This window comes from Benincasa hispida, chromosome 9 (genome assembly GCF_027475165.1).
Source record: "Benincasa hispida cultivar pf3 chromosome 9, pf3_genome.v1.1, whole genome shotgun sequence".
NCBI classification, from domain to species: Eukaryota; Viridiplantae; Streptophyta; class Magnoliopsida; order Cucurbitales; family Cucurbitaceae; genus Benincasa; species Benincasa hispida.
This window is the reverse complement of record NC_143486.1, coordinates 5,171,428-5,197,735: the sequence shown is the minus strand read 5'-3', so window position 1 is coordinate 5,197,735 and position 26,308 is coordinate 5,171,428. Positions and strand designations below refer to the sequence as shown.

At 36.7% G+C, this 26,308-nt stretch overlaps 3 protein-coding genes across 3 annotated transcripts; 1 reads left to right on the top strand and 2 right to left on the bottom strand.

Annotated features, from left to right (window-relative positions):
- Positions 1-97: 97 nt before the first annotated feature.
- On the bottom strand, positions 98-4,784 carry LOC120086258 (RNA-binding (RRM/RBD/RNP motifs) family protein). Its single transcript, XM_039042806.2, has 9 exons — positions 4,353-4,784; positions 3,998-4,177; positions 3,837-3,912; positions 3,251-3,380; positions 2,911-3,025; positions 2,448-2,539; positions 2,271-2,340; positions 2,050-2,132; positions 98-1,496 (listed from the first exon to the last, which is right to left on the bottom strand). Exons 1-9 carry the CDS (start codon positions 4,512-4,514, stop codon positions 1,400-1,402), a joined length of 1,005 nt encoding a protein of 334 aa, XP_038898734.1. The 5' UTR covers positions 4,515-4,784; the 3' UTR covers positions 98-1,399.
- A 12,887-nt stretch (positions 4,785-17,671) lies between these two features.
- Positions 17,672-18,270, top strand: LOC150033593 (uncharacterized). Its single transcript, XM_090316982.1, has 2 exons — positions 17,672-17,971; positions 18,112-18,270. Exons 1-2 carry the CDS (start codon positions 17,672-17,674, stop codon positions 18,268-18,270), a joined length of 459 nt encoding a protein of 152 aa, XP_090173108.1.
- Positions 18,271-23,890: 5,620 nt separating this feature from the next.
- Positions 23,891-26,011, bottom strand: LOC120086734 (Glucose-methanol-choline (GMC) oxidoreductase family protein). The gene is made up of 2 exons (XM_039043520.2): positions 25,664-26,011; positions 23,891-25,565 (listed from the first exon to the last, which is right to left on the bottom strand). The coding sequence occupies exons 1-2, from the start codon at positions 25,806-25,808 to the stop codon at positions 23,992-23,994; spliced, it is 1,719 nt and encodes a 572-aa protein (XP_038899448.1). The 5' UTR covers positions 25,809-26,011; the 3' UTR covers positions 23,891-23,991.
- Positions 26,012-26,308: the final 297 nt, after the last annotated feature.

Genomic DNA, 26,308 nt, shown 5'->3' with positions numbered 1-26,308 from the left:
GTGTAAGTTTTCCATTTATCAATTAGCAGCCATTTCTCCCCTAAAATTCATCAATTGCTTCCCTATTTAGCTAACCATAGCCATTAAGTGAGTTGCATTTATTTTAATTTTATCCTTCCATAGATAAGTCAGGTAGCTTCATAAAGGAACCAAGGCTCTAAACTCCTGTCAGAGCAATTATGTCTAGGAGATTGTAACGACCAAACAGTTTTAAAACACTCGACAAGATAGAAGTCTGCAGAAGGACAACTCCATGAAAGCACTAGAATGGCGATCCTAAACAAGAATAAGTTGATCTAGATCTTGATTAAACTATGCACTTCTTTGCATCCCACCAATATGTCTAGCACAACGCCAGCCCGAGCAGCGGAATCAACTTCCTCCAGTTTTGTAGCCAAGTTGGATACATCCAGCAAACTCGACAATGATGAGCAGATGTCTCGAACTGGCTCTTTGAATCATAGTCCTGTGGCCTCTATATAATTTTCTGTCAATCTTTGCAAGTAATTATGTGGTGGTGGGGGGGGAGGGAATTATACTCTTCACCCTGAATTGATGATAACACTTCACCTCCATGCATTTGAAGCCTTCCTGAATGCTGTGAAGAGAAACTTCAGATAGCACCTGAAACTGGACCTCAAATGGATAGCAGCCTGGTCAATTCATACTTGAATCCTGTATGTAAATGCCACTATATTTTTTTATGCTTAAGAAATGAACGTCTTAGAAGTAGTTTTGTGACCTGTTTGGATTGACTTTTTAAGTGGATGAAAAATATTTCCAACCACTTGAAAAGTTAATCCAAACAAGCCCTAAATGTGAATACTTCACCATGAATTAGTTGCTGACCGAGTATGATGTGGTCGTGATGATTATGGGAATGTTAATAGAAAAATCAAGGAAGTAATGGCGTGATGAGTTGTTTGGTGGCCTACTTGCCCTACATTCCTCCTAAAGTAGCACGATGATATGGAAACTCCTACGACTTAAAATTGCGCAAGGTGAGATGAACCTTTACATGTGGATGCTCTTAATAAACCAAGAAATCCATTTAGATAAACAGCTACATACTCATACACAAACAATAAAAGATAGGACTAATGCACAGCACACATCCTACAAATGATAATAATATCTGAGCCCCTATTATGTAATCCAGCTACTTAAATCTTCTCAGTTACTAATAAATAAATGCATGTCGCAAATAAGGGCTACAGTAACATGCTTCCAAATGGAATGTTTGTGACACCAATATGAGCATTCATTCCCATGGAGATGAAAATGTTGATGACTTGATATGAAATGGATTCATGGATGCATGCAACTGCTGCAAGATGCATCCTATCATCTAGTGCTTGTATTTGTTGGAGCAAAAAGAACAGAGTACATCCCCTTCACGCTATTGGTATGCCATAGCTTGTGGAGTTCCATTCGCACCAGGAGCAGAAACAGGGTAAGTAGCATCCTTCCGTTTCCCAAATGGGTTCTTTGAAAATGTATTCATGAGTCAAGAGAAGAAACGTGTATTCTCAATCATGAAAACACTAAATGAAATAAACATCAAGTTCAAATTACTATGCGATTAATCCTAGTTGAAGAAATCACCTTATGCACACTTTCAAAACTTATAAACATCACAAGAATTGCATTTAAATGCATGAAATAAAAACCAATTGTTATAATATGAGTAGTTGATTGGTAATAATGTACAGCATCACATTCAGTAAACAATACATAATGGGCTATTAAAAGGTAAAACAGAGATCAAATATATAACAAGCCTATCCAATGAAATACCTCAAGTCCAACAGACATGAAGCACCAATTTTTCTCAAGGTAACTTGCAGCACTTACAGATTTAGATTTTTCTGAAATAAGGTTCAAAGCATAACACGTATAAGTAGCACAGTCAGCAATTAAATTAGATAAATAATTCACTCCAACACATGCATTGTCAGGCAACAACTTCCAATTTACAAGTACAATAGGATAGGAAAGATCGGTCCATAGCTAACATCAAACAAAACAATTTGATAAAGAAAAGGATATTGTATTCTCATGCCCACAGAGCCGGAACTAGGGATAACAGCACCCTGCAAACTATGATGCACATTGGTGGCAGTGTTCACATCCTAAATAGGTTAAGTGAAGAAGATAACCAAATTAGAAGGCATGAAAGAAAACACAAAAGAAAACCAATGTTGATAATCAATAACATGAACATGACTTGTGAAGATTAAAGGATCAACAGTCAACTAAGACCTACTTACTTCAAACTCAATGAAGCAGACCGTGTGCCTTTCCTGCCTCAGAATCTTCATTTGCTTAAATCCAGGCTGTCTGCATTATATGTCATGAACGAGTGATCCAAAAGATTCAGTTGGTTTAGGTTGATTTCTAGACATGATAAAACAATTGAAGTTTGTACAAAGATGAGAGTTGCATACACGCTAAAAAGCCCTCTGAGTTCCTCTTCATTTACATTTTCCCCCAGATTGCCAATAAATAGGGTATTGCAAGGAGGATTATCCTTAGTGTTCTGTAGGAAACATGAGAAAAATGAGATGCAGAAATATTCCAATGCTTGCACAGAAACCCATACAACATAAACTTTTTCTTTTCACAGCAGAAAGGATAAGACAGTGCGCTTCATGTCATGATGTCTTCGTTGCAACTTTAATAGTTAGCTGTAGATAAAGCCTCCTATTCCAGGGATAGTAGTTGCACGAGGGGTGATGTCAAAGTTCAATGTCAGATAGAGAAATAGAGCATCAACATGCTGATGAAACAATATGGACTGCAGTCAAATGCTGATGAAAAAGAAGAAAGCATGGCAGGAGTATACACACTACAAACAAAGTGAAACTCCCAAAAGAATCGTAGTTACGTGCCATAGACTTGTAGGATTACCTGAACGGGCACATAGCTGCTAGGTGCTGGTACAGGCGCAGGAGCAGGCATAGGAACAGGTGGAACAGGGTAACCTCCATACGGATCGTATGGAGGAGGAGGTGGAGCCATATACCTAGATCGCCACAGAATCATAAGGAACTTGATCAACAAAATCCAATGCAACTTGGTGTGAGATGGGGGACACAAAAAAACCATAAAATGACTAAGAATGTGAGCAGATTGAGCTATTAACAAATCCTACTCCTTCTCTATTACCATCCAACATCTCACAGAAGATAAGACATACACCGACTTTGGAGGGAAAGCACTTTCCGGTTTCCAGATAGAGAAGACTCACCCATGAGGCCCCCAAATAGGGGGTGGAGGTGCATGAAAAGGTGATGGGCTTGAATATCCGGTGTGGGCATAGTCACCACCAGTTCTCAAACGTTTACTTTGGTCATAAGCACTTGCATCAGCAACAATGCCTACAAGTAGAACAGAGATTAGCAAATCGAGTAATCATTTGCTTCTTCCTTTTTCAACATGAAAAAAGAACAACAAAGTGTTTAAAGCTTGAAATCGTTACACAGCAAAAGAAAAAACTGAAGGTCATCTGTAACTGCTGTAGAACTATGGATGTGTGCGTTATTAGAGGACATTACAAGAAAGCCTCTTAGTGAATAAGCAGATATGACGTCAGGAGATCTTTATTAATCTCTCATCAATGATAGGAAAGGAATCGAAACTATTGCATAGTTATGTATGTAGTGCCTAGGCAACTTGAATTGCAGAAGCATGTAGCATTACAAGTCAAGATCAACAGAAAAGTAAATGCAATCAAACCAAAATCTAAAACAAATGTTGTGCGCAATGATTCTCCAATCAGAGATCGAAACAACATTAATGAGAGCCAACGAGAATCATAAAAGTTACTAAATCACCTCGTTTAACAAAGAGATTTTTCTTGGCCATCTCCGTGTGCAACACTGACTTAGACTCCGCATCAAAAACCATATCCTGAACAACAGATCAAAGCAAACGACACTTAAAGATTGAGAATTCAATAACTTATTAAACAGAACAGCTAGGCAAAGACATGAACCTGAAGGGCATCTTTCGCAGCAATAGCAAACTGTGCATTGGAGAAGAGAGCAAAGCCCATAGGCTTTTCACCTTTAAAATTTACTTGTGAAGCCTCGTAACCAGGTAACCATCTGAGGAGATTCTGTAGCTCTCTCTCTTTTACATCTTCAGGAAGACCTGTTATAAATATAGTTCGAACCTAATACAACACAACATCAAAAAAGGCCTCAGAGATCATCAAAATAGCAGAAACCATAAAAATTAAACCAAATTAAGCTCGGAAACTAGGTAAAACCTCTAGTTGAACCTTGAACTGCCTGAGATCCTAACTTCAGTACTACGACAAATAGAGAATAAGGGAAAAGAGAGAGTACCTCATCGGAGGCATGGCGGCCGGGGTTGTCGACGAGGATCTGAGGATGTGGGTGGGGAATAGGAGGGGGAGCGGCGGCGGCGGCTTGTGGCGGAGGAGGAGGAGGAGCGGCGGCGGCAGCAGGCCATTGCTGGTGGTACGGGTGGATTCCAGTACCGGCCATGAGTAAAAACGAGCAGAAAGGAGTAAGGAGGCAACCAAAATTGTGGGTTTGAACTTCTTCTTCTTCGTATTGACAAAAAATGGTGAATTTGTTGGCGTTGTGGGCAGTGGTGTGATACGGATTTGGAAGTTTCCGGGAGAAAAACCTAAGAAGAAGATAAAACGCCGCCCTGCGCGCCAAGCATCATGAGTTGTCCTTTGCCGTTGGGCCTTATTAAACACTCGGGTCCAACTACTCCCCATCCAGCCCAACCAATTTTCTTTCCAATCTACTATTTTATCTTTTAACCTTAAAAGAATATCTCACTCTTTTTTTCCCTTTTTCTTTGTTGGATGGAAATTGAATCTCCAACATAATTTTACGACATAATTGTCGACAAAAAAATATGTAGTTAAATTTTTTTAATGCATTGTCTAGAGTATGAATTTATCAAATTCAACATAATTGAACAGATAAAATATCTATTATTAGGGGTGTTCAAAAAATTTGATGACCCGAAAAAATCGATTAACCCAATCTGTGTGGTTTGGGTTGGGTTATCGACTCATTTGAGTTAGATTGTGTTCAAATAAATGAAAATGTTATAGGTTGGATTGGTTCTTGAGTTCACTTAATATAACCCAAATCAACCCGAACTTATTATTAACTTTAAAATATATATTTTTTTTAATAAGGGTTATTTGGGTTGAAAAAATTTACAATTGGAACAATTAGGTTTGGTCTAAAAAGTCTTCAACCCAGCCCAACCCAATTCAATTCAATCCAATCCATGAATACCTCTATTTATTATAGATATATATAGTGTGTGAAAAATAGAGTGGTTTCTGAAAATATTTGAAAAAACCAGTGGTCCAAAAATATTTGCAAAAATAGAGTTGATTTTGTGTGTCATTGGTTCAGTATATTTAGAAGACTGAATGGAAGGAAATTCAATCGTTTTGTAGGAGACTGAATTCGTTTGTGGTCAACGGTCAGCGCATACATCGCAATTGGTGATGAAGTGGCGGTGAAGTGGCAAAGGGATCCAATTTTTCCGTCTTTATAGAAGACGGAATTTACCTTTTTATTCTTTTTCCATGTTCCGTCTTTCGGAAAGACAGAATTTGTGTCGTTTTTTCCACCCGTCCCTTTACATTAACGACGGGTATATAAATTCTCTCTCTTAAAATCAATAACCATTGATACATAAATTTGGGTGGGATTTTTTTTAAATAAATAATTTTGAAATTAAATTTATTTAGTGGGTGAGGTTTTGAAGATAAATAATTGAAAGACCAATGTCAATCCACTATTATAAAATCTACATTACTTGACACCTGTAATTTTTAATTATTTGATGTTTCTTCGAAAAAAACGTTAAGTAATGACCTGTTAGAAAAGAAAATGTCAAGTAAAAGGATTTAAAAGGCGAAGATTGACTGAATGTTTCGGATATTTTCACGTGAATCGTAACTTGACACGTTTTTCGTGTCCAATATAATAAGCTCTTGCTTGACACGAATAGAACGTCAAGAATAATTAATTTATTATTTTAAAGAAGTGAAAGGGTTAAATGTCCTAGAGCCACCCTAAAAATTATCTCAAATGCCCGCCTCCAAAATCCCCTTCCTGATCTCTCTCTCACGCCTGATTTCTCCCTCCCTCGTCCAATCTCTTTTTTCCCTCACGCGAAGCAGCTCTGTTGGTCGTCTCTCTCTCATCGAAGTCATCCAATCGACTTCCTTTCTCAGCTCGATCTGGGAGATCTCATCGTCATCAGCCACTCACGTGCAACGATACTGTAGTCCCTCTCCCTCTCGGGTTTCACCACTAGATCTACAATCGTTTGATACTAGTTTCGGTGTCAGTCAAGTCGGTCTAGCCATATCCACTCGTCGTCGTCGAGGTCGTCCACGTCGTCGTAGAGATCCGGTAACAGATTTGTTCAAGCGTGAGCTTCACTCTATCTCACCATATCTGTACTCTATCTCACTGAAATCCTGTATTTTTTGGTAAGGTTTTGGTAAGTTTGATAAGTTTTTGTTACTTTAGTGAGTTTCTTGGAAATTTTTGAATACCCATAAGTTCAAATTGATTGATGCTCTTTGTGATTCGGCTTTATATTCAAGATTTGGAGAACATTAATGTGCTATCCAACAGGTTGATATTGATTTCGATAAGTATATGAGGTATATCTCCTTTGTCATTGGATATTGGGTTTGTTCCATTGTTGTCCACAATATTTTGGTCATTGTTGGTGGTTTTGCTTGAAGATTTTTTCACACTCAATAAGTTTTGACATTGACTCGGTAATATCTGTCACTTCTTTGGTGTGAGATTGAAGTGTTGGAAGGAGTTGAGTTGCTGTCCAATAAGTTTGAGACCAATCTTGGCAAGATTTTGGTAAGTTTGGAGGTTAGTATTAATAGTTCTTTGTTACTCATTGAAGTATTGGTCTAATAATTGAGTTATTTTCAAATTTTTATGTTCAATTCAAAGATTTCAAGGGATTAGAGCCACTCTCCAGTAAAGTTAACGATGTTTAAACGTTTTGATAGGTATTGAGTGTTGGATGGTACCAGCACGCGGCGGAAGTGACGAGGATCGATAAGCACTCTAATTGATTAATTTTGGCAGAAACGAAAGCATGCTCAAGTAGAATTAATGGGTTTTAAGTCATACCTTTAAAGAACCTTTGAAATCTCGATTTCCAACTGCAAATCTCTCCAAATTTTTGTGCAGACCACCACAAGATCTTCCCTAATATTCTCTTGGTGCTCTAGATTGAGTTGTGGGACTCAAAATAAGTTGGAATCAATGGAAACTCGGAGAATGCTCACAATAGCAACCCAAAGAAGAACACCTTCTTCAACCCGAATTTTCAGCTAAAATTCTATCGATGGCAATTTTTTTCAAAACTACTCCAATCTCTTCAATATATCGCAGACCACTATACAAAGAGAATAGCTGCATGAGATGAAGCTCATGCTTTGAGTAATTAAAGCTTGAAGATGGTGGGTTGTTTGTGAGCTACTTAAAGATGAAGGTGGAAAAATCCAATTTTTCCATTTGTGTATTTTTCTCTATTTCCAAAATCTAATTTTGATTGTAAAATCACTTTTGATTCAAAAATCAAAATTTATTAATTTTACAAATTAATTTCATAAATTAATTTTCTAAGAAAATTAATAAATAATTATTTAAACAATTTAAACAATTCTAATTAATTTAATATCCAATATTAAATTAATTTTACATAAACTCATCTTCATATATTTAAATCATATTTAAATACATATTCTTAATTCTGTTTGATTCTAATTTGAGCGTTTCAAATTAACTTATCATGCTACTCTATAGCTAATCCATTTCCAAGCTAGGGGGACCTCGTAGACCTACAGATCATGGGCACTAACGATTCGAGATTAATCGGCTAAACTCATTAGACCAAACTAACCTCCATTCGTTAACTAATGGGTCACTCCACTAAAGCTCATAGTTGAACTCCCCTCACTGTAGATATATTATGTCCATTCGATATAACCATGATTAGTAAGATAACCCTTCACAGGTTACTCGTAATAACGGCTGGGTCGAATCTCTGTTTTACCCTGGCAATTACCTCTCATTCCTTAAGTTCCACCGATCCCCTAATGAATAATTGTTTTGTGATCCAATCAACAAAATCGAGTTCCTCTCGGGCCAGTGAGAGGGCGAGACCCATTGTTCAAGACCCAAAACCAACATTTAAGGGAACAACCTCTCTACTATCCCTAAAAGCAGGTAGGAGTGAATTCCGTCTTACACCTTATGTCCCCAACTATTTATCCAGTCTTACTTCTGAAATGGGAGGTTATTGAACTGGCTCTATTGAGCCAACCCTCACCTATGCAAATCTAAGGATAATTCCAAATAAACAGGAGTTCATAGTTAACTCAGGATTGAAGTCAAGTTACCTAAGTCATCGCTTTGAAATGGTCAGTCTTAAACAGTAAACGGCGTTATAAAGTAAGAGTGACTAATTTCGTGGTCTGATCTTGTACAAACCCTTTTGCACAATGACACCCCCACTCCTCATGTCCCAACATGAATGAATTAGGATCACTTTGTTTGTAGCACTTTAGAACTCTTTGTAACAATTACAGAGCAGGCCGCATCCAATAGTGTTACCAGAATAAGGTACCCAACCTTATTCATATACTATAGAATTATTTTGACTATTTACTCGAACTTAATCCACCTTTATGTCTCCACATAAGGTTCAAGTACTCATCCAATAATCAAGGGACTTTTAGGTTTATTGGATTTCTCATAAGCAATACATCTATTCAATAACACCTTGTTGAATTTTCAGAATAAGTTCCATTATTTACATACCACAAGTTTTAGGACATAAAACCCAACATTGAGGCCTTGAAACTCTTTTGGAATTGTTACATAGTTGTTGGAATTTGGGTTTGTAACCATTATTATTGAACTTTTCGTAGATTGGATTACTTAGTTGTAGTTTTGAGTGACATTCGAATCAAGCCATACTTTGGGTAATCTATTTGGAGTTAATTGGTTATTTTGGTGATTGAAATTAGGTCCTAGGGGTTGAACTTAAATTTGGATTTATGATTATAGGTTATAATTCCTGGACTTTTGCATGAGAAGCTTTTTTTTTATTTGTAAATTTGCTATCATATTTTTTAAAAATTTGTAACTAGAGTGGCTAGCCTTAGATTCAAGTTATTTGTAAATGAAAACTTGCACGTTTCTCTTATTTGATTCTAATGATGCGTTTCTAATCTAGTGATCTGGATTTTGTTGAAGAGTGTATGGTGAGACACACTTGGTTGTTGATTTTAAACAAATATTTTAGGAGTGTATTTTCCTTTTTAGGTGTGGTTTATCAAATTTTTAGGGGAAACTTTGTCGAAATTTTTATAAATTTTGATTTAAAAAATTCTATTTCTAACGGTTTTCACTATGGAAAATATAATATTGCTAGCCACTTAGTTTTGAAAAATGCTTTTAGAGGACGACATTGGATTTCATAGCTTAGTTGATTTGATTTTAAGTGTTTGAATTATATTCTCAACTCTTGGAAACTCATTTGTTATATGATTTGGTAAATTTTTTATGTATTTGATTAAATTTTAGCAAGATTAACACATTTCATATTCTGTTGAACTTAGACTTGTTGTGCTACTACTTTGTTGTGGGAATAGTGTTGCATGCATGGAAAATTTTTATTGCTTGTAGATAAGATTGAGCTTCCAATATTCTTTTTTACTCATTGATTCCTATATTAGTTTTCTATTAAAGTGCACTTCGATTGCCTTTATAGAGGGATTACAACTGTGTCAAGTCGCTTTCGCTTGAAAGTTGTGAAAGTTTGGGGACAGTCATCTACATTCTTCTATTTTAAATTTTAGCATATGCTTGATTTGTTGATAATCTTATTCCTCTTTATTGTATTTTCTCAAATATTTCCTATCTTCCTTCGTTTTGTAGCAAAAGGTACTTATTCCTCTTGAGGCTGGATATGGTCTAAAGAAAATGAATGAAATCCCAGTAAATCCCTAACTTTAAATTGCAGATATTTTTTAAGTTTCAAATATGATATTTTTCTATTGCATAAAGTTAGCCAATCATGTAATTTTTCCTTGTGCATGTCTTTTTATCATTATTGTATTTTAACACTTATTTCTATATTTTGAAATTTGATGTTACTCTATCCCTTGTATCCTCTTCTAGCATGCTGTAATTTCTGTTTATGCATGATCTGTTAGTTTCCGTTTAAGAATGTAATTGTTGTGTTCATTCTGAATGGAACTTGGAACAATCCACTTCTGCTGCTCATGAAGATCTTTGTTTTAGATTTCCTTTATACCCTATATCATGCGTTATTCTGCGTCAAAATGTCTATTTTTGTAGTTGTTGCAGGAATCGATCGCATGCGTTGATCCCAGACTATCGTAAAGTTGATCGCATGAGTTGATCTTTATGAAGACAAGTTCGTCACATGGAATGCTGCAACTACAAAGTGATAACCGTGATAGAAGATCGATCGCAAAGTGGAGGGAATGCGTTGATACTTTAGAAGAAACAATCATGAACGCATACCTTGAGAGTATTAAAAAGATAAGATCATGATGACATTTCACCTACCGCGTCAGTAATGACAGTGATTCAGAGTGGGATTACCAATGTTGTCGGCGTTTGAGCTCTATAAATAGAGCCTTGGAGCCCAAATTCAAAGCATTCGAGTCTTTGCCTTAGGTAGATTCTTGTGATCATAGTTGAGAGCATAAGCAGACAGTATTTGAGAGTTCTTCATTCCCACAACCCTTTCCGATTGACGACGGAGCTTCGTCGGAGATACAGCTCGAGAGAGTCTACTCCATCACCCATCCATGGTACCACTGACAGCCCATCAATGGTACCACCGATAACCCATACATGGTACCACCGACAGCCTTGACATACATCTGATGGAAGCAAGAGATTGCCTACATCTAGCCCTCTATCCCTCTTCTTACCTCTGTATTGTATTACATTTTGGCTTAAGACATTAATACATTTTGTAATCAATGCATCTCTTTAGTTCCTTCAACACCATTTTCATCATCTTCTTCTGCTTTATCATCATCTGAGCCTCTGTGTTACATCCCGAATTTTTATTATTTATGTAATTTTAGTAATTTTTATTAATTGAAGGCATTTTTGGAATTTTTGAACTTAAATGTAATTGCGGGAATTTAACTATTGACATTGAAATTATTCAATTTGGAAATTAATGGATTGACGTTGAAATTATTTAATTTGGAAATTAATGGCAGGAATTAATTTCGTTTTGGAAGGGGGTTATATCACACAAATATAGTTTTAAATTAATGTTAAGAATTAATTTCATTTTGGAAGGGGGTTATGTCACACGAATTAAATTTGAAATTAATGTCAAGAATTAATCTTATTTTGGAAAGGGGTTAGTTAAATTCTTTGTGAATTGAAAATTTTAAGGGAGAAAGGGATTAAAAGTTGGAAGCAAGGTTTGATTGAAGGAAGAATTTGGAGATTGGAATCTTGAGGATGGTTGTTGCTCAGGCTTCGTTGGCGAATTGAATTCAAAGATTGATTATTGAAGACTGCCGCTTGGATTGATATCTGAATCTAGTATCGAGGTAAGTAATCTTACTACTGGAACTGCCCTAGTGCCCGACAATGATAATTATGATTTATTGAGGATTATTAGTTAGCGTGATATTTATGTTTGCCTTCATTAACTGTGGTTTGAAATGACTGAAGCCAGATATTGTGTTTCCTTCGGGATTCACCAGATTGTGTTTCCTTCGGGATCCACCAGATTGTGTTTCCTTCGGGATCCACCAGATATTGTGTTTCCTTCGGGATTCACCAGATTGTGTTTCCTTCAGAATTCACCATATTGTGTTTCCCTCAGTCTCCCTCGTTAGGTTGAATAACATTATGCGCATCGCCTCGAGGCACCTTGGGAGCGTCCCCCTAAAGGATGGCAATTTTGCACGTTTCTTTATTTGATCTCCTGTAAGAGGATAAAGTAACTTAGTCTCTTGTCCTAATCTGCTTCTTCCTTACGGTGGGCTCATTAGGGCGGGACGCTGACACCAAAAGCGAGGGGTTACACTTACGTGGAATAGTTAAAGGTTAATGATTCTGGACCGAAAAATGGTGGTTGTTAGGTTCAGTTCCAAGAGTTGGTTCTGCCTAATGGTTGAAAATGTCTCATCCCAGCGAAGGGGCAACTGATCACCCCACCGGTGGCGTTTGTCCTGCCTTACTGGGGCATCATTGCAAAATAGAAGTCTATAACTTATTGTACTTGAAACTGTTTTGGAAAACTGATTGGTTTAAAAGTGGTTTAGTAAAATCTAATGAAGTTTTGTTTGTATTTTTAGCAACATATTCAAAATGGCAACAACTACGTCAGCATTGTTAAGCGCCGAAAAACTTGTTGGTGATAATTTTGCAACATAGAAACACATGATCACGACGATCCTGATCATCGAGGATCTCATGTTTGCTCTCACGGAGGCTTTTCCTCCTATTCCAGCTCCGAATTCCACTCGAAATGTTCGAGAGGCATACGAGCGATGGACAAGGGCGAACGAGAAGGCCCGAGCCTACATCTTGACAAGTCTTTCTGAAGTCTTGGCCAAGAAATATGAGCCTATGGTCTCGACGCGTGAGATCATGGAGTCCCTGCGGGGATGTTTGGACAACCGTCTGAACAGCTTATGCATGAGGCTCTTAAATACATATTCAACTCCAAAATGGAAGAAGGCACCTCTGTTCGTGAACATGTGCTAAACATGATGGTCCACTTCAATGTGGCAGAGTTGAATGGGTCTACCATCGATGAGGGCAGCCTGGTTAGCATAATCTTGCATTCTTTGTCGAAGAGCTTCCTGCACTTTGTTAGTAATATGATTCTTAACAAAGTGAATATAACCTTACAACTCTCCTCAACGAGTTGCAGACATACCAATCTTTACTGAAAAGTAAGGAGAGGCAGAAAGATGAGGCAAATGTTACTTCATCCTTTAGGACGTTCCATAGAGGTTCGACTTCAGGAACGAAGATTGCACCTTCTGCTTCTAACTCTACAAAGGGGAAGAAGAAGAAGGGTGGTAAAGGAAAAGGGAAGGCACCTGCTAACCCACCGCATGTCGCCCCAAGGAGGCGTCCACAAGTTGCTAAGGGAAAGTGTTTCCACTGTAACCAAGATGGATACTGGAAGAGGAACTGTCCTCAATATTTAAAAAAGAATAAAGCAGCCAAGGCTAAGGCCAAGGTGGATAAAGGTAAATATGATTTACTTGTGCTTGAAACTTGTTTAGTGAAGAATGATGATTCTGCCTGGATAATTGATTCAGGTGCCACTAACCATGTTTGTTCTTCTTTTTCAAGGGATTAGATCTTGGCGACAGCTGGAGGCTGATGAGATGACGATGCAAGTAGGCACCGGGTACGTTGTCTCAGTTGTGGCAGTGGGAGGACTTCAGTTAACTTTACAGAATAGGTTTCTAATTCTAAATGATGTATATATTTTTCTTGAACTAAAATAGAACCATATTTCTGTAAAGTGTTTGTTGCAATGTAAATACATTGTTTCTTTCAATTGAGCAAAGTGTTTATTCATAAAGATGGTGTCTTTTGGAATATCAGCTAAGTTGATGTCATTAAAGGAAGCCAAAATAATTGGACACGAGTTTAGACTTAAAGGGGATAAAGCAAAGTGTTATTTGTTTGGGTTGAAGGATTATTTTAGAGTGCCTAGATTAATTAAATCCATAGCCTTATTGTGATGAGGAGATCAAAGTTGGACAAATTTGAACAACGAAAGTCTTTTGGAGTTTAAAAGCATGAAAATTGGCAAAGGAGATTTCTACAAGATGAAAATTCTTAGTGAGAGAGATAAGACTTATAGAGGAGTTAAGTAAATATACTTTAGTAAGGAGATTATGTTCCACTTGGAAAGTGAAAAAAAAATATCCAAGAAAGTTTACTCTTTTGGAAATAGAAAAGAATTTAATGTGTTCAAAACTTCTAGTTAAATATGGTTTGGAGGCATGATATGAAGGGTTACAAGGAATTTGTTTTGGTGTAAAAGAAAAATATTTTATTATCATGTAGAACTTTAGGAGAATATGAGTTGGATGGAAAGATTGTTGGGGTTGATGCCCTAAAGTCTCGTGTTCTGTAGTTTGTAAACAGTATGTACGAACGCTTGTATTGTTAATATATGATATTTACTTCACATCTTGTATTTTTGCTCAGTTATTTGTTTTATTTGCTTTACCACAAACCAATAAACATAAAATCTCTAGTTATCTGTATGTGACTCAAGCATGTATGTGGTGACATACAAGTGGATCATGTTTTGAGTGATAACTAAAATGGTCTGTAGTATATGGATATAGGAGGGAAACCTTATCCTGGTAACGCTACGAATGCGGCCCGCTTTGTGGAATGGTCACAAGTGTTGTGATTTGTCACAAATGGTCCGATTCTGATCATTCGTGTTGGGGACATGCGAGCGGAGGCATCCTATACAAAGAGTTTGTATAAGACCTGACCACGAAGTGTTAACGTCTCGTTATATAACACTGTTCATGACAAAGACTTCACTTCACTATGATGACCATAGGTAACATGACCTCAATCCTGAGTGAGTTGGGAACTCCTGCCATTGAGGGCGATTCTTTGATTTGTATGGGTGCAAGTGGCCAGTTCGCCGATTCAAACCTACCATTTTGGGGATTCATCTGATTTGGGAGTTGGGAACTCAGCTACACAAGATGGAATTCACTCCTTCCCCAAGGCAGGGGTAAGTAGATAGATAGCTCCCTTAAGGGCTGATTCTGGGACTTGAACGATGTGGCGCCACACACCTTCTCTTGACCCGAGAGGTGTTCACACATAGTTGGACTATGTTATATTGTTCATTAGAAGAATCAGTGGTATTTAAGGAGTGAGATGTAACTACAGGGGCATAACGATAATTTGGCCTAGCTGTACTTACGAGCATCTATGAAAGGTCATCGTACTCATGATTGGTTATATTCGATGGTCACAGAAATATATCTATGGTAAGAAGAGTTCAGCTGTTGGTCTTTAGTGGAATGTTTGATAGTTAACGGACGGTGGATTCCATGGCTAAAGAGTTTAGTCAGCTATTCACGAACCGTTGGAGCTTTGAGTCACAGGTCCATTAGGTCCCTTGGGTAGCTTGGATAAAGTCGAGAACCAGTATTTAGGTTAATTTGAAATGTTTAAATTGACAAGAGGAAGTTCGATTATATATGATATAATTGGACTGGTTAATTATATATGATATAATTGACAAATGTATGAGATACATTATTTTGGAGGAAGTTAAATATAAATATGATTTATATCAAGTAGAAGAGAAAATACTATAGTAGATATGTGATATCAAACTATAAGATAAAAATATAATATGATTATATTTATTAATTAATTAGTTGGTTAATTATATGATAAATAATCCAAAATTCACATTCGGACGTGGGTTAGTGGGCAACTTCGGTTATTGTAACCGAAGAGTTAAAATGAAAAAGGTTTTCATTTTGAATCGTCAAAAAAAAAAAAAGTCCCAAAGAAAAGAAAGAGAGAGCGGGTTAGTAGAAAGGAAAACAATCGCTTAAAGAATCGAGAGACTATACGATAGCTCCTTTCCGCCTAAATGATCGTCTACCTCGCGCCTAAACGATCGCACGCTATTTTCTACACGATCGGATAGCTTCTCTAAACGATCGTATAGTGTGCCGGTTTTACTAAATGATCGTGTACCTTTTCCTAAACGATCGTTCAGTAAATCCTATACGATCGTGTAGCTCCTCCTAAACGATAAGCATTTCTGCTATGCAATAACGGCTTTTTCCCTCCCACTTGCTTATCGCCTATATGATTTATGTTTCCTCCTTCCTCTACCAAATTCACCAAAGCCCACCCTTTGGGTTTTCACTCCGAGAATACTTGGGGCTCTTTAGTGGTGGTGTCGTCCCCGTTGCGGTCGTGAGTTCGCGTTGTTCATGCTGCTGTAGTTGACGTTTTCGCTGAGCGTTGGTAGATCACGTGGAGGTTTTCCGTTGCGTTGGAGTTCCAAAGTGTGAAGATTATCTTCAACTAGTATGGAACTCTCTCCCTTGTTGTTTATCTTGTTCTAAGCATGTCGTTAATTAAGATTTGTTTGTATAACTGTATGTGTTGAATGTATATATTTGCATTTCGATCATTGTAAGATCGGAGCGATCTAAACGCGCTCATGGAACTCTTAGATATGAGATCCTACAAAGATAGCTTACATAGGTGATCGGTATGAAACTTTGTGTTAACACAAGAATCTTTTACCAAAATAAAAGGTTGAGAAGAGATAAGCTAAAATGGAGTTACTAGTAACAGAAGATGTTCAAGAACTATTGACATGGTATGTTGAGACTTCATTAGTTAAGAGGTAAACCATTGAGGGCATTAGTAAGATTTAATGGATTTTGACGTAGTATGCAAGTTTGAAACATGAACTAGCAAGACCATCAATTTGATTAAAAAAGGAAATTAATCCAGCTTAAGGTAAACAAAAGTGGTATATGCAAAAAAGTAAGTAAGTTGGATCTTTCAATATCACCATTGGTATAAGGGATAGACTGGTAATAAAGTTGAGTTGATAACAAGAAGTTGCTATAGGTGGGTTTGGAGCAGTACAGTATAGTATGTTTTCCCTTGCATGGGCAATGAGTTAACTAGCTCTAGGGAGTACGAGTAATTCAAGCTATGACTTATGAATCAGGAAGGTTTTATCGTAAAAAACTAACTTTAGAGATCAATTACGATTATTACGAGGTTATGGAAATGTGTTATCAACTGACTAATACTTTAGCATCTAGGGACTTCAAAACCTCATTTTCAGAGGGAATTTTAGACTCGTCCACAACAGTGTCTAAGTAATGATATGTAATTATTTTAAGGCTAGGATTGACTCAAGTAAGTTTTATAGCCCATGACAATGTAGAGCCTCATGATGAGTTTCTCATGAATGTAAGACTTAATTAGACAAAGTTATTATCAAACATGTAGACCCTAAGAAAGATATCACAGTCGATGTTTCTAAAGTAGAAGCAGTTTTCAGTTGACCAGAGTTGTTCTGGTATGTATCTTTAGATGACGCATTATATAGCATGACCAATTTCTCCACTACATATACGAAGTTTTCCCTATGACAGAATGGTAAGCTCAAATATATGTTTTTAGTGGATGAGACTTTCTTGAGCTCACAACAGTTTTCATAGTTCTCAGCTTGAACATGTTAAAATATTGTTGGTTTTCAGCATTTTAAGTTTCATAGTTATATATGGAAGGGGTTGTCACACCTCTTTTGATACTAGTTTCAGCTATGTCAAACAGCAACCCTTATTTTACATCTAGTTTTTGGAAGAGTCTTTAGTTAGCATTGGGTACTCGATTGGATTTTAATACAGCTTTTCACCCATAGACTGGTGGTTAGAAAGAACATTTGAACCAGACATTGGAGAATATGTTGTGCACTTGTGTGTTAGAGTTTTCAGGGAGTTGAGACTCTCACTTGCATTTGATAGAATTAGCATAATAACAGTTATCCGACTACCATTGGCATGTCGCCTTTTGAAGCCCTCTATGGGAAGAGCTGCAGGTCTCCTGTGTGTTGGGATGAGGTAGGAGAGAGGAAATTACTAGGACTTGAGCTAGTACAAACCATGAATGGGGCAATACAGAAAATCAGGGCTCATATGCAAACAACTCAGAGTAGACAGAAAAGCTACGACGACGTGAGACGTAAGGACCTAGAATTTGAGATTGGTGATAAAGTGTTCTTAAAGGTGGCACCTATGAAGGGTGTTTTGAGGTTTGGAAGGAAAGGGAAGCTGAGTCTGAGGTTCATTGGACCTTTCGAGGTCTTGGAGCGAATTGGTCTGTAGCTTACTGATTGGCATTGCCTCCATCACTTTCTTCAGTTCATAATGTCTTCCATGTTTTGATGCTGAGAAAGTATGTGACAGATCCATCCCATATAGTTGACTTTTAGCCATTGTAGTTGAATGACAACTTGAGCTACGAGGAGAAGCCTGTAGAAATTCTCGCCAGAGAGGTAAAGACATTGCGCCGCAGGGAGATTGCATTTGTGAAAGTCCTGTGGCAGAATCACCAGTTCCAGAAGGCTACCTGGGAGCGAGAGGATGAAATGAAGGCCTAGTACCCGGAGCTTTTTCAGGAATGAACTTTCGAGGACAAAAGTTCTTTAAGGAGGGAAGAATGTTACATCCATAATTTTTATTATTTATGTAATTTAATTTTTATTAATTGAGGGCATTTTTGAAAATTTTGAACTTAAGTGTAATTGCGGGAATTTAACTATTGATGTTGAAATTATTCAATTTGAAAATTAATGGATTGACATCGAAATTATTCAATTTGGAAATTAATGGATTGACGCTGAAATTATTCAATTTAAAATTAATGGATTGACGTTGAAATTATTCAATTTTGAAATTAATGGCATGAATTAATTTCGTTTTGGAAGGAGGTTATATCACACAAATATAGTTTTAAATTAATATTAAGAATTAATTTCATTTTGAAAGGGGGTTATGTCACACAGATTAAATTTGAAATTAATGTCAAGAATTGATTTCATTTTGGAAGGGGGTTAGTTAAATTCTTTGTGAATCGAAAATTTTAAGGGAGAAATGGATTAAAAGTTGGAAGCAGAGTCTGATTGAAAGAAGAATTTGGAGATTGGAATCTTGAGGGCGGTTGTTGATCAGGCTTCGTTGGCGAATTGAATTCAAAGATTGATTATTGAAGACTACCGCTTGGATCGATATCTGAATCTAGTATCGAGGTAAGTAATCTTATTACTGGAACTGCCCTAGTGCCCGACAATGATAATTATGACTTATTGAGGATTATTAGTTAGCGTGATATTTATGTCTGCCTTCATTGACTGAAGTTTGAAATGACTAAAGCCAGATATTGTGTTTCCTTTGGGATTCATCATATTGTGTTTCCTTCAGGATCCACCAGATATTGTGTTACCTTTGGGATTCACCATATTGTGTTTCCTTCAGAATCCACCAGATATTATGTTTCCTTCAGGATTCACCAGGGGTTGTGTTTCCTTCGGGATTCACCAGAGGTAGTGGGCATACTTAACTACAGTAGGATAGAAAACAGTTTTTCATGTATGTATATGTCCCACGAGGACTATAGCAGTTTATATATTCCACAAGAGGTAGGCATCTAGAGGACATAAATGCCTAGCTTGACCCCTGTAATGGGGTTACTTACTGAGTATTTTATACTCACCCTTTCTCATGTTTATGTTTCAGGTAAAGGTAGAGACGCGTCGGTGAATGACAAGAGGAATTCATAAACGAGCCACTGAGGACCAGTTTTATGCTTCTGCTCATGAGATTTAGATTTCTTTTCATGTTTTGCTTAACTTTCCATTCTGATGTTTGAAACTTACTATTAAGAATTGTTTTCATACTTATTTATTAACATTTATGATTTATGGGTACCCTATTGTTGTTTTTAATATTTGAATTTAATGAAGGGCTTCTGAACTTACCTTATTTATTTAGCATTTATTTCACCATAAAAAGTTGTCGTTTTAAGTTCCATGCATGCATAAAAGTTGTTGTTTTAAGTTCCATGCATGTATGTATTTAGTAATGGCCTAGCTTGAGTCCTAGGGGGTCGGGTTGTTACACTCTGCCTTAGGTAGATTTTTGTGATCACAGATGAGAGCATGAGCAGACAGTCTTTGAGAATTCTTCATTCCCACAACCCTTTCCGATTGACAACTGGAGCTTCGTCGGAGATAGAGCCCGAGAAAGACTACTCCACTGCCCATCTATGGTACCACCGACAGCCCATCCATAGTACCATCGACAACCTTGACATACATCTGATGGAAGCAAGAGATTGCCTGCATCTAGCCCTCTATCCCTCTTCTTACCTTTGTATTGTATTACATTTTGGCTTAAAACATTAATATATTTTGTAATCAATGCATCTCTTTAGTTCCTTCAACACTATTTTCATCATCTTCTTCTATTTTATCATTTTTACTTTCATCGCAATGAGTTAAGTGTAGATTGCAAGAGTTATCGCATACTCAATCATGCAACATAGAGATATGACGCATGTAGCAAACCATCGAGAGGTATGCGTTGCACGAGTATAGTGAGTCAATCCTCTTTGCTTAGTGCAAGGCTATCATAATGCTTGTCCATGAGCTGAGTAGCTATAACCAACTGTCCGAGAGGGTAAGTAGTAGAACTCACTAAGTAAAGTAAGTAGTGTTTCTAGAGATAGGAATAATCTTATGCTCAACACAACCAGGCGTTATAGAGATATAAGCATGTGACTGACTACCGAGAGGTGTGCGATGCATTAGTGTGGCGAGTTGGGATTACCCTTGCGACCAAAATTAATGACTAGGAGAAATTTCCCCTCAATTCTCCATGCATCTCATTATGCGTTAACAATTGCTGCATCCCTACCAACTCTCATAGTCAAACTTCAATTGCTCAGTTTGTTTAGCTAGGAGTAGGAGTAGCGCATAGCAATCAACTTTTTTCTTTTTATTTTTATTCACCGCCTCAAACACATTAATTTATGAACACCACTTAGTTGCAAGTCCCTGTGTTCGACCTCGGAGCATCCCGATAAACTTGCGTTCTCGTTATACTTGGCGAGAGAGCAAGAAAACTTGTGACAGGAACACGTGGTCATCGCATATATGATTACGCATATTGCATATTCTCCAGCTTATTGAACATCACATGCACCATTAATGCATGACCATCGGTGCATGATCAATGCATGACCATCGACACGTAGCAAAATATCAACGAAACCAAAATATTTTCTCCACCATCACGTAATCCAATTTCTATAATAGTGATCCATAATATATTTGTATTTTTAAGGGAAGTGGTTTTAGTTTTAAAAGTATTTGTAAAAACAAAGCATGCTAAAAATTATTTGAAAAGATATAGAATATATGGAAGGAATACCACCGAAATGTTTCTTTTTTTGAATTGTGCATTGTATCCCCGATTAATGTAACCTCAGATGCTTTAATTGTCGATTCTAGTCATCAAGTATTAGATTTAACAGTTTCGTTGATCAATTCTAGAGGATTACTTCATAATTAATGTTTAATCAAATTAGTCTCAAATTAAATAATTGGAAGACTACTAAGTTTTCTATGCTTGAACTATGATATAACATGAGTTAAATGAATATAACATTCAAAGCAAAATAATTTTTATTTATTAGTGGAAGATGATCCACTTCGATTACGCCTAGAATCTAACTAAATTGGCGCATCACATGATCAAAAAAGAAGAAGAAGAAGAAGAAGAAATCAAAGGAGCTTTGCACTCTTCCAAATTTTGTTCCCATCAAAACAATTCACTAGTAATGTCAGGAACCGGTTGCTATAAGGTTCCCATGTAATTTGCCAGTTAATTGAATTTCACATAGATATAAAAATATTTATTTTCATTAATTCAAAACCGTATTGAATTCCATCATACTTATTCAAGCTTTACAGTGTCCAACATATATCTGTACTAAACTAACACGTGTGTAGGATTGAGATATCTAATATTATGCATGATATGCATTATTTTTTTGTAAGTACCATTATATTCTTAAAAAAATCTAAATAAACGTTAAGAAAATGTAGGAGATAAAAGATATAATATCCTATAATAATTATTTTTCTATGACGAAATGTGCATGTATAGCATAAATAAAGTAAATAAATACCTTTTTTTTTCCAATCTGATAGTGAAGGGAAAATAGAAGAAGAGTGAGATATAGTTACTATAAAAGATGAGAAATGATATTAGTATTATATATAATATTTAAGAAAAACTAATTAATTAAGGACCAAACATTGAGATAGTTTTAAGAGAATTTTACCATTATGTAGAAGAGAGTCCTCAGAGATTTTTTAGATAATTTTGAGAGAGTTGGGGAGAAATTTGAACGAGTTTAGGAGAGTTTAAGAGAAATGTGAGAGAATTTTGGAGGGGGTGAATTTTGAGAGAGTTCTTATGAGTTGGGGAGAAATTTTAGATTTGAGAGAGTTGATAATTGTATTAAATTTAAAATGAAAATTTAAATTTTAAGGAATAAAAAAAAAAAAAAGGAGAAAATTGGTCAAACGGCGTCAATGTGTCGTCCCTTCACTGACGCCGAACAACAAGCATCAACTAGCCGGACAGCAAACGGCAAGCATGGAATACAACGATTTTCCAAAACATTAAGACTCAACTGATGGTGTACTGCCGTTTCATCACCAAATGCCACGTCTTCGTTGACCGGTTGACCACGAACTAATTCAGTCTTCTACCAAGACTGAATTTCCTTATATTCAATATTCTAAGAAGACAAAATCGAATAGAGCAAAATATCAACTCCATTTTTACAAATATTTTCATAAACCACTCTATTTTCACACTAAATCCTATATGGTTTGATCTACACTCAAATAATTGTTAAACTAAAAAAATTGGACTATTTAATCAAGTGCTTCTACACCTTACGATAGTTGAAGGAGATGTATAATATTTTTTAAAAGAATCACCACTATATTTAAATGAGTTTTTTTACAAAAATATTACACATTTAAAATTTTGAAATGAAAGTTTAAGATTTTAATTAATATAGTTATTGATTTTGTTTTTAAGTGATATTAACACTTATTGTTTTTTTTAAACAAAGATATATTATCATATACATCTTGTCAAATAGAAATAAATAAACAATACTTATTTGATAACGATAAATAGTAGACTACTAAATACAATGTTGAATCTTTTACTTACAGGTGGATGAACAACTATTCTTCACATAAGAGTTTTTTCATGTTCAACATAAGACGAGTTTTTATCCATATTACAAAATATCGAAATTAAGTCTTGAATAAATGTAAAGTGACAACGGACCTTAGGTTATATCTATAATTCATATAAATAAATCCATATTGAACTATATTTAACTACAATTTTTTGCCTTTATATTTTTTTATTGCCATTTTGTTCCCAAAAGCCCAGCATAACAATCTTTTGAAACCTACAAGAATTCATCACTTTCAATACAATATGCTATGTTGTCATTAACAATTACAAACACGATCGGAAATTTGTTTTTTGTTTTTTTGTAATCAATTTTAATTAATTTGCGAACGTCATTCTATAACTAATTTCAAATAGTAAATATTACATGCTAACGTTAGCTAGTAAAGAGAAAAAGAAAAAAAATCACCATAAATACGCATGCATGCAACTACATAAAATTAATGCCAAAACAGTGCTTGTCACCCCTCTATTGTCGAAAAATAAAATAACTAAAAAAAAAAGTAGCTACAAAATATTTTAAATCGACAGTTAAATAAATAATTACCTTTTGAAATTTTTTCCTCCTTTTTTTTTAAGTATAAATAAATACTTTCGAGATTAAAGGCTTTAATACTCACCAAAGGATCTCTTTGGATTGACTTAGAAAAGAGTGTTTTTTTTTAAAAAAAAATATTATTTTTATTTAAATCCTTTTGATAGAAATATATTAAAATATACTTGAAAAATTATTTAGAGTGATTGTCAAACATTTTAATTTATTTTAAATCGACCTATTTTTTAAATTAAACATTTTAAAATGTATTTCAAACACCCTCTAAAAATATGGCTAAATTCAACCGAAGATGATAATTTGATATATGAGAGAAGAAAGGGCAAAAGAATGATTGAGCTAGAATGCAGAAATAACGAATGACAGAACAAATTTAAAGAAAGTGAACCAAAAACAAAGAAAAACAGAATTTATAAAAGAATATAGGTAGGTAAGAAAATATATCATCCCAATAAGGAAGAAAAAAAGAGTACATACTGATATACTATATACGATGTGTAGTAATAGCGGAGCGTTGGTTGATAATCTGCAAACCGACATGTCGTCCAAGCATCATAAGCGTAGCTTGAGGATTAGTACCAGGCGAAACCCCAAAAATGGAGCCATCAACAACTCTCAGCGCTTCCATTCCGATCACCCGAGAGTTAGAATCCACCACTTTCCCGGCCACGCATCCTCCATGGTAATGCCATATCGTACTCACACTCCTCCTACAAAATTCCCTCAACATTGACCCATCTTCATCTTCATTCTCTGGATAAACCGGCCCCACGAACCGGAATTCGCTCCTCCCCAACCAATCCCTGAATTTAAACCCTTCCATGGACCGGCTCCGTAGAATCTCCCCAATCTTCCTCGTCCCGTTCACACACCTCTCCAGATCCACCGCGTTCCCGAAGTAATTGAATCGAACCACCGGGTTCACCCTCACGTCCGTCGACGCCAGCCGCATCGAACCGGACGATACCGGTCCGGTTATCTTCTCCATTAACGTCGCCACTGTAAGATACACCGGCGCCGATGGAGTTCTAATGAAAAACGACCTCGGCGGCGATGTGAACGGGATTACATTCGACGCCGCTTCAAGATACGCTCCGGATTCTGTTATTCCGGCGACCTGTATTAGAGATTGCTCCAACGGCATCGGCGCTAAGATCGAGATTCCGTTTCTAGGGTTATCGTAGAGGTAATGGCCGACGTAGGGTAAATGATGAGTTACGGGAATTCCCCAAGATGACAGATACGGACGTGAACCGATTCCGCTTAGTAACAGTAATTGCGGACTTCCTATTGCGCCTGCAGATACTAATACTTCCCCACGCGCGCGTAGCATTGCGTGGTGGTACGCGCCTTTTTGGTCACGATAAAGAACACCGATTGCCGTTGTTCGTCTCAACGGCCCTCCGGAAGCTAACAGAATTCTCTCCACGGTGGCGTACACGGCGACTTTGATGTTAATCGGCGTTGCGTAAGAAAGAAGATCGGCGGCGCTGTGACGTCGGCCTAACTCGTCGAATGTGGAGCCGCCGATTTTGGTTCCGATTAAATGGTCTAAACTGAAGCCGTTGTACGGGTTGATTCCAACTTCGACCATGCCGTCACGAACGGCGGATTGCCAGTTCTTGAGATTTGGTCTGAACACGATTTCTTTCTCCACCCATTCGTAGGATTGGTTGACCATGGCGAGGTCCCAATTGAGACGCGAGTTTTTGAAGAAGGCTTGGTCGGCTCGGCTGTAGAAGCCGGCGTTGATGGCGCTGCTACCGCCGAGGATGCGTCCTCTGGCATTGGGAACTCCTTCTTCTGAGGTGAAGGCTTGCACGGGGGAGTCACGTGAGTGGACGTCGTCCATTAGAGTCGTCAAGAATCCTTCCTGAGACATCAGATTGGAGTTGCCGTGAGGAACGCCGCCGCGCTCCAGAACAAGAACTCGGAATTTGCTTGATAATGTGGCGGCCAAGGGGCAACCAGCTGTTCCACCGCCGACGATTATGTAATCGTAGTAATCTTCTTCTGGAAATTCCGTGGCGTTGGCCACGAACTTCAGGTAATCGGGCTCTGATTACATAATTTCGTCATTATTAATCGATTATATTCAAGAAAATTAGTTTCTGTTGCATATATAAAGTGAATGCAAAAAACAGTGTAATAATTACCTCGTTGAGAGGAGTTTGGATGGGCGAATGAAGCGTAAAAGATGAGCAAGAACGCGAGGAATTGAGAGTGGAAGAAGAAGCGAGGCGCCATTAATGGGGAGAAGAAAGCTTGAGTGTGTTTCTTGGAAGAAGGAAAGAGAGGCATTTCTTGTACTGAGAGAGTGAATTTGGAGAAGGAGAGCAGTAATCTGATCAAATATGGTTGTTGGTTGAGGATTCAGTTGAAAATTGTTTCATATTCTTGAGAGTTTATGCCAATTTATGAACCATCTCCTACGAAGAAGCACTTCTTGTGTTTACAGAGATTTTATGATCTCATTTCCATTCGCTATATGAACTTGAAGCAGCGTTTAAAAGCTTTTTCAATTTAATCTTAATCATAAAAATGGGGTAACTATTTGATTTTTATTTATTTATTTTTTAAATTAGGTTTATGTTCCATCAATTTTTTTTAAAATGATTGGTAGATGGTGAAGAGTTAATTCTTGGTCAAATCTAAAAAACAAACAAAATTATTAAATCTTATCGATTTTAGTTCTCAAAACTTTGATTTGCTTTTTTTAAAATATTGATAAAATGTAGTCTATGTAGATAATAAATCAAGAATTTAAAAGTAGAATAGATATTTTTATAGACTTAGTTTTC

Excerpts from the sequence above, each read along its gene's own strand:
- LOC150033593 (XM_090316982.1), top strand. The coding sequence starts at position 17,672 with ATGTCGCCTTTTGAAGCCCTCTATGGGAAGAGCTGCAGGTCTCCTGTG. Across the intron at positions 17,972-18,111 it reads GGTTCATTGGACCTTTCGAG|TTGAATGACAACTTGAGCTA; the intron begins GTCTTGGAGCGA and ends TAGCCATTGTAG.
- LOC120086258 (XM_039042806.2), bottom strand. The coding sequence starts at position 4,514 with ATGGCCGGTACTGGAATCCACCCGTACCACCAGCAATGGCCTGCTGCC. Across the intron at positions 3,381-3,836 it reads AAATCTCTTTGTTAAACGAG|GCATTGTTGCTGATGCAAGT; the intron begins GTGATTTAGTAA and ends TTCTACTTGTAG. Across the intron at positions 2,133-2,270 it reads TCTGCTTCATTGAGTTTGAA|GATGTGAACACTGCCACCAA; the intron begins GTAAGTAGGTCT and ends TAACCTATTTAG.
- LOC120086734 (XM_039043520.2), bottom strand. The coding sequence starts at position 25,808 with ATGCCTCTCTTTCCTTCTTCCAAGAAACACACTCAAGCTTTCTTCTCC. Across the intron at positions 25,566-25,663 it reads TCCAAACTCCTCTCAACGAG|AGCCCGATTACCTGAAGTTC; the intron begins GTAATTATTACA and ends TTATGTAATCAG.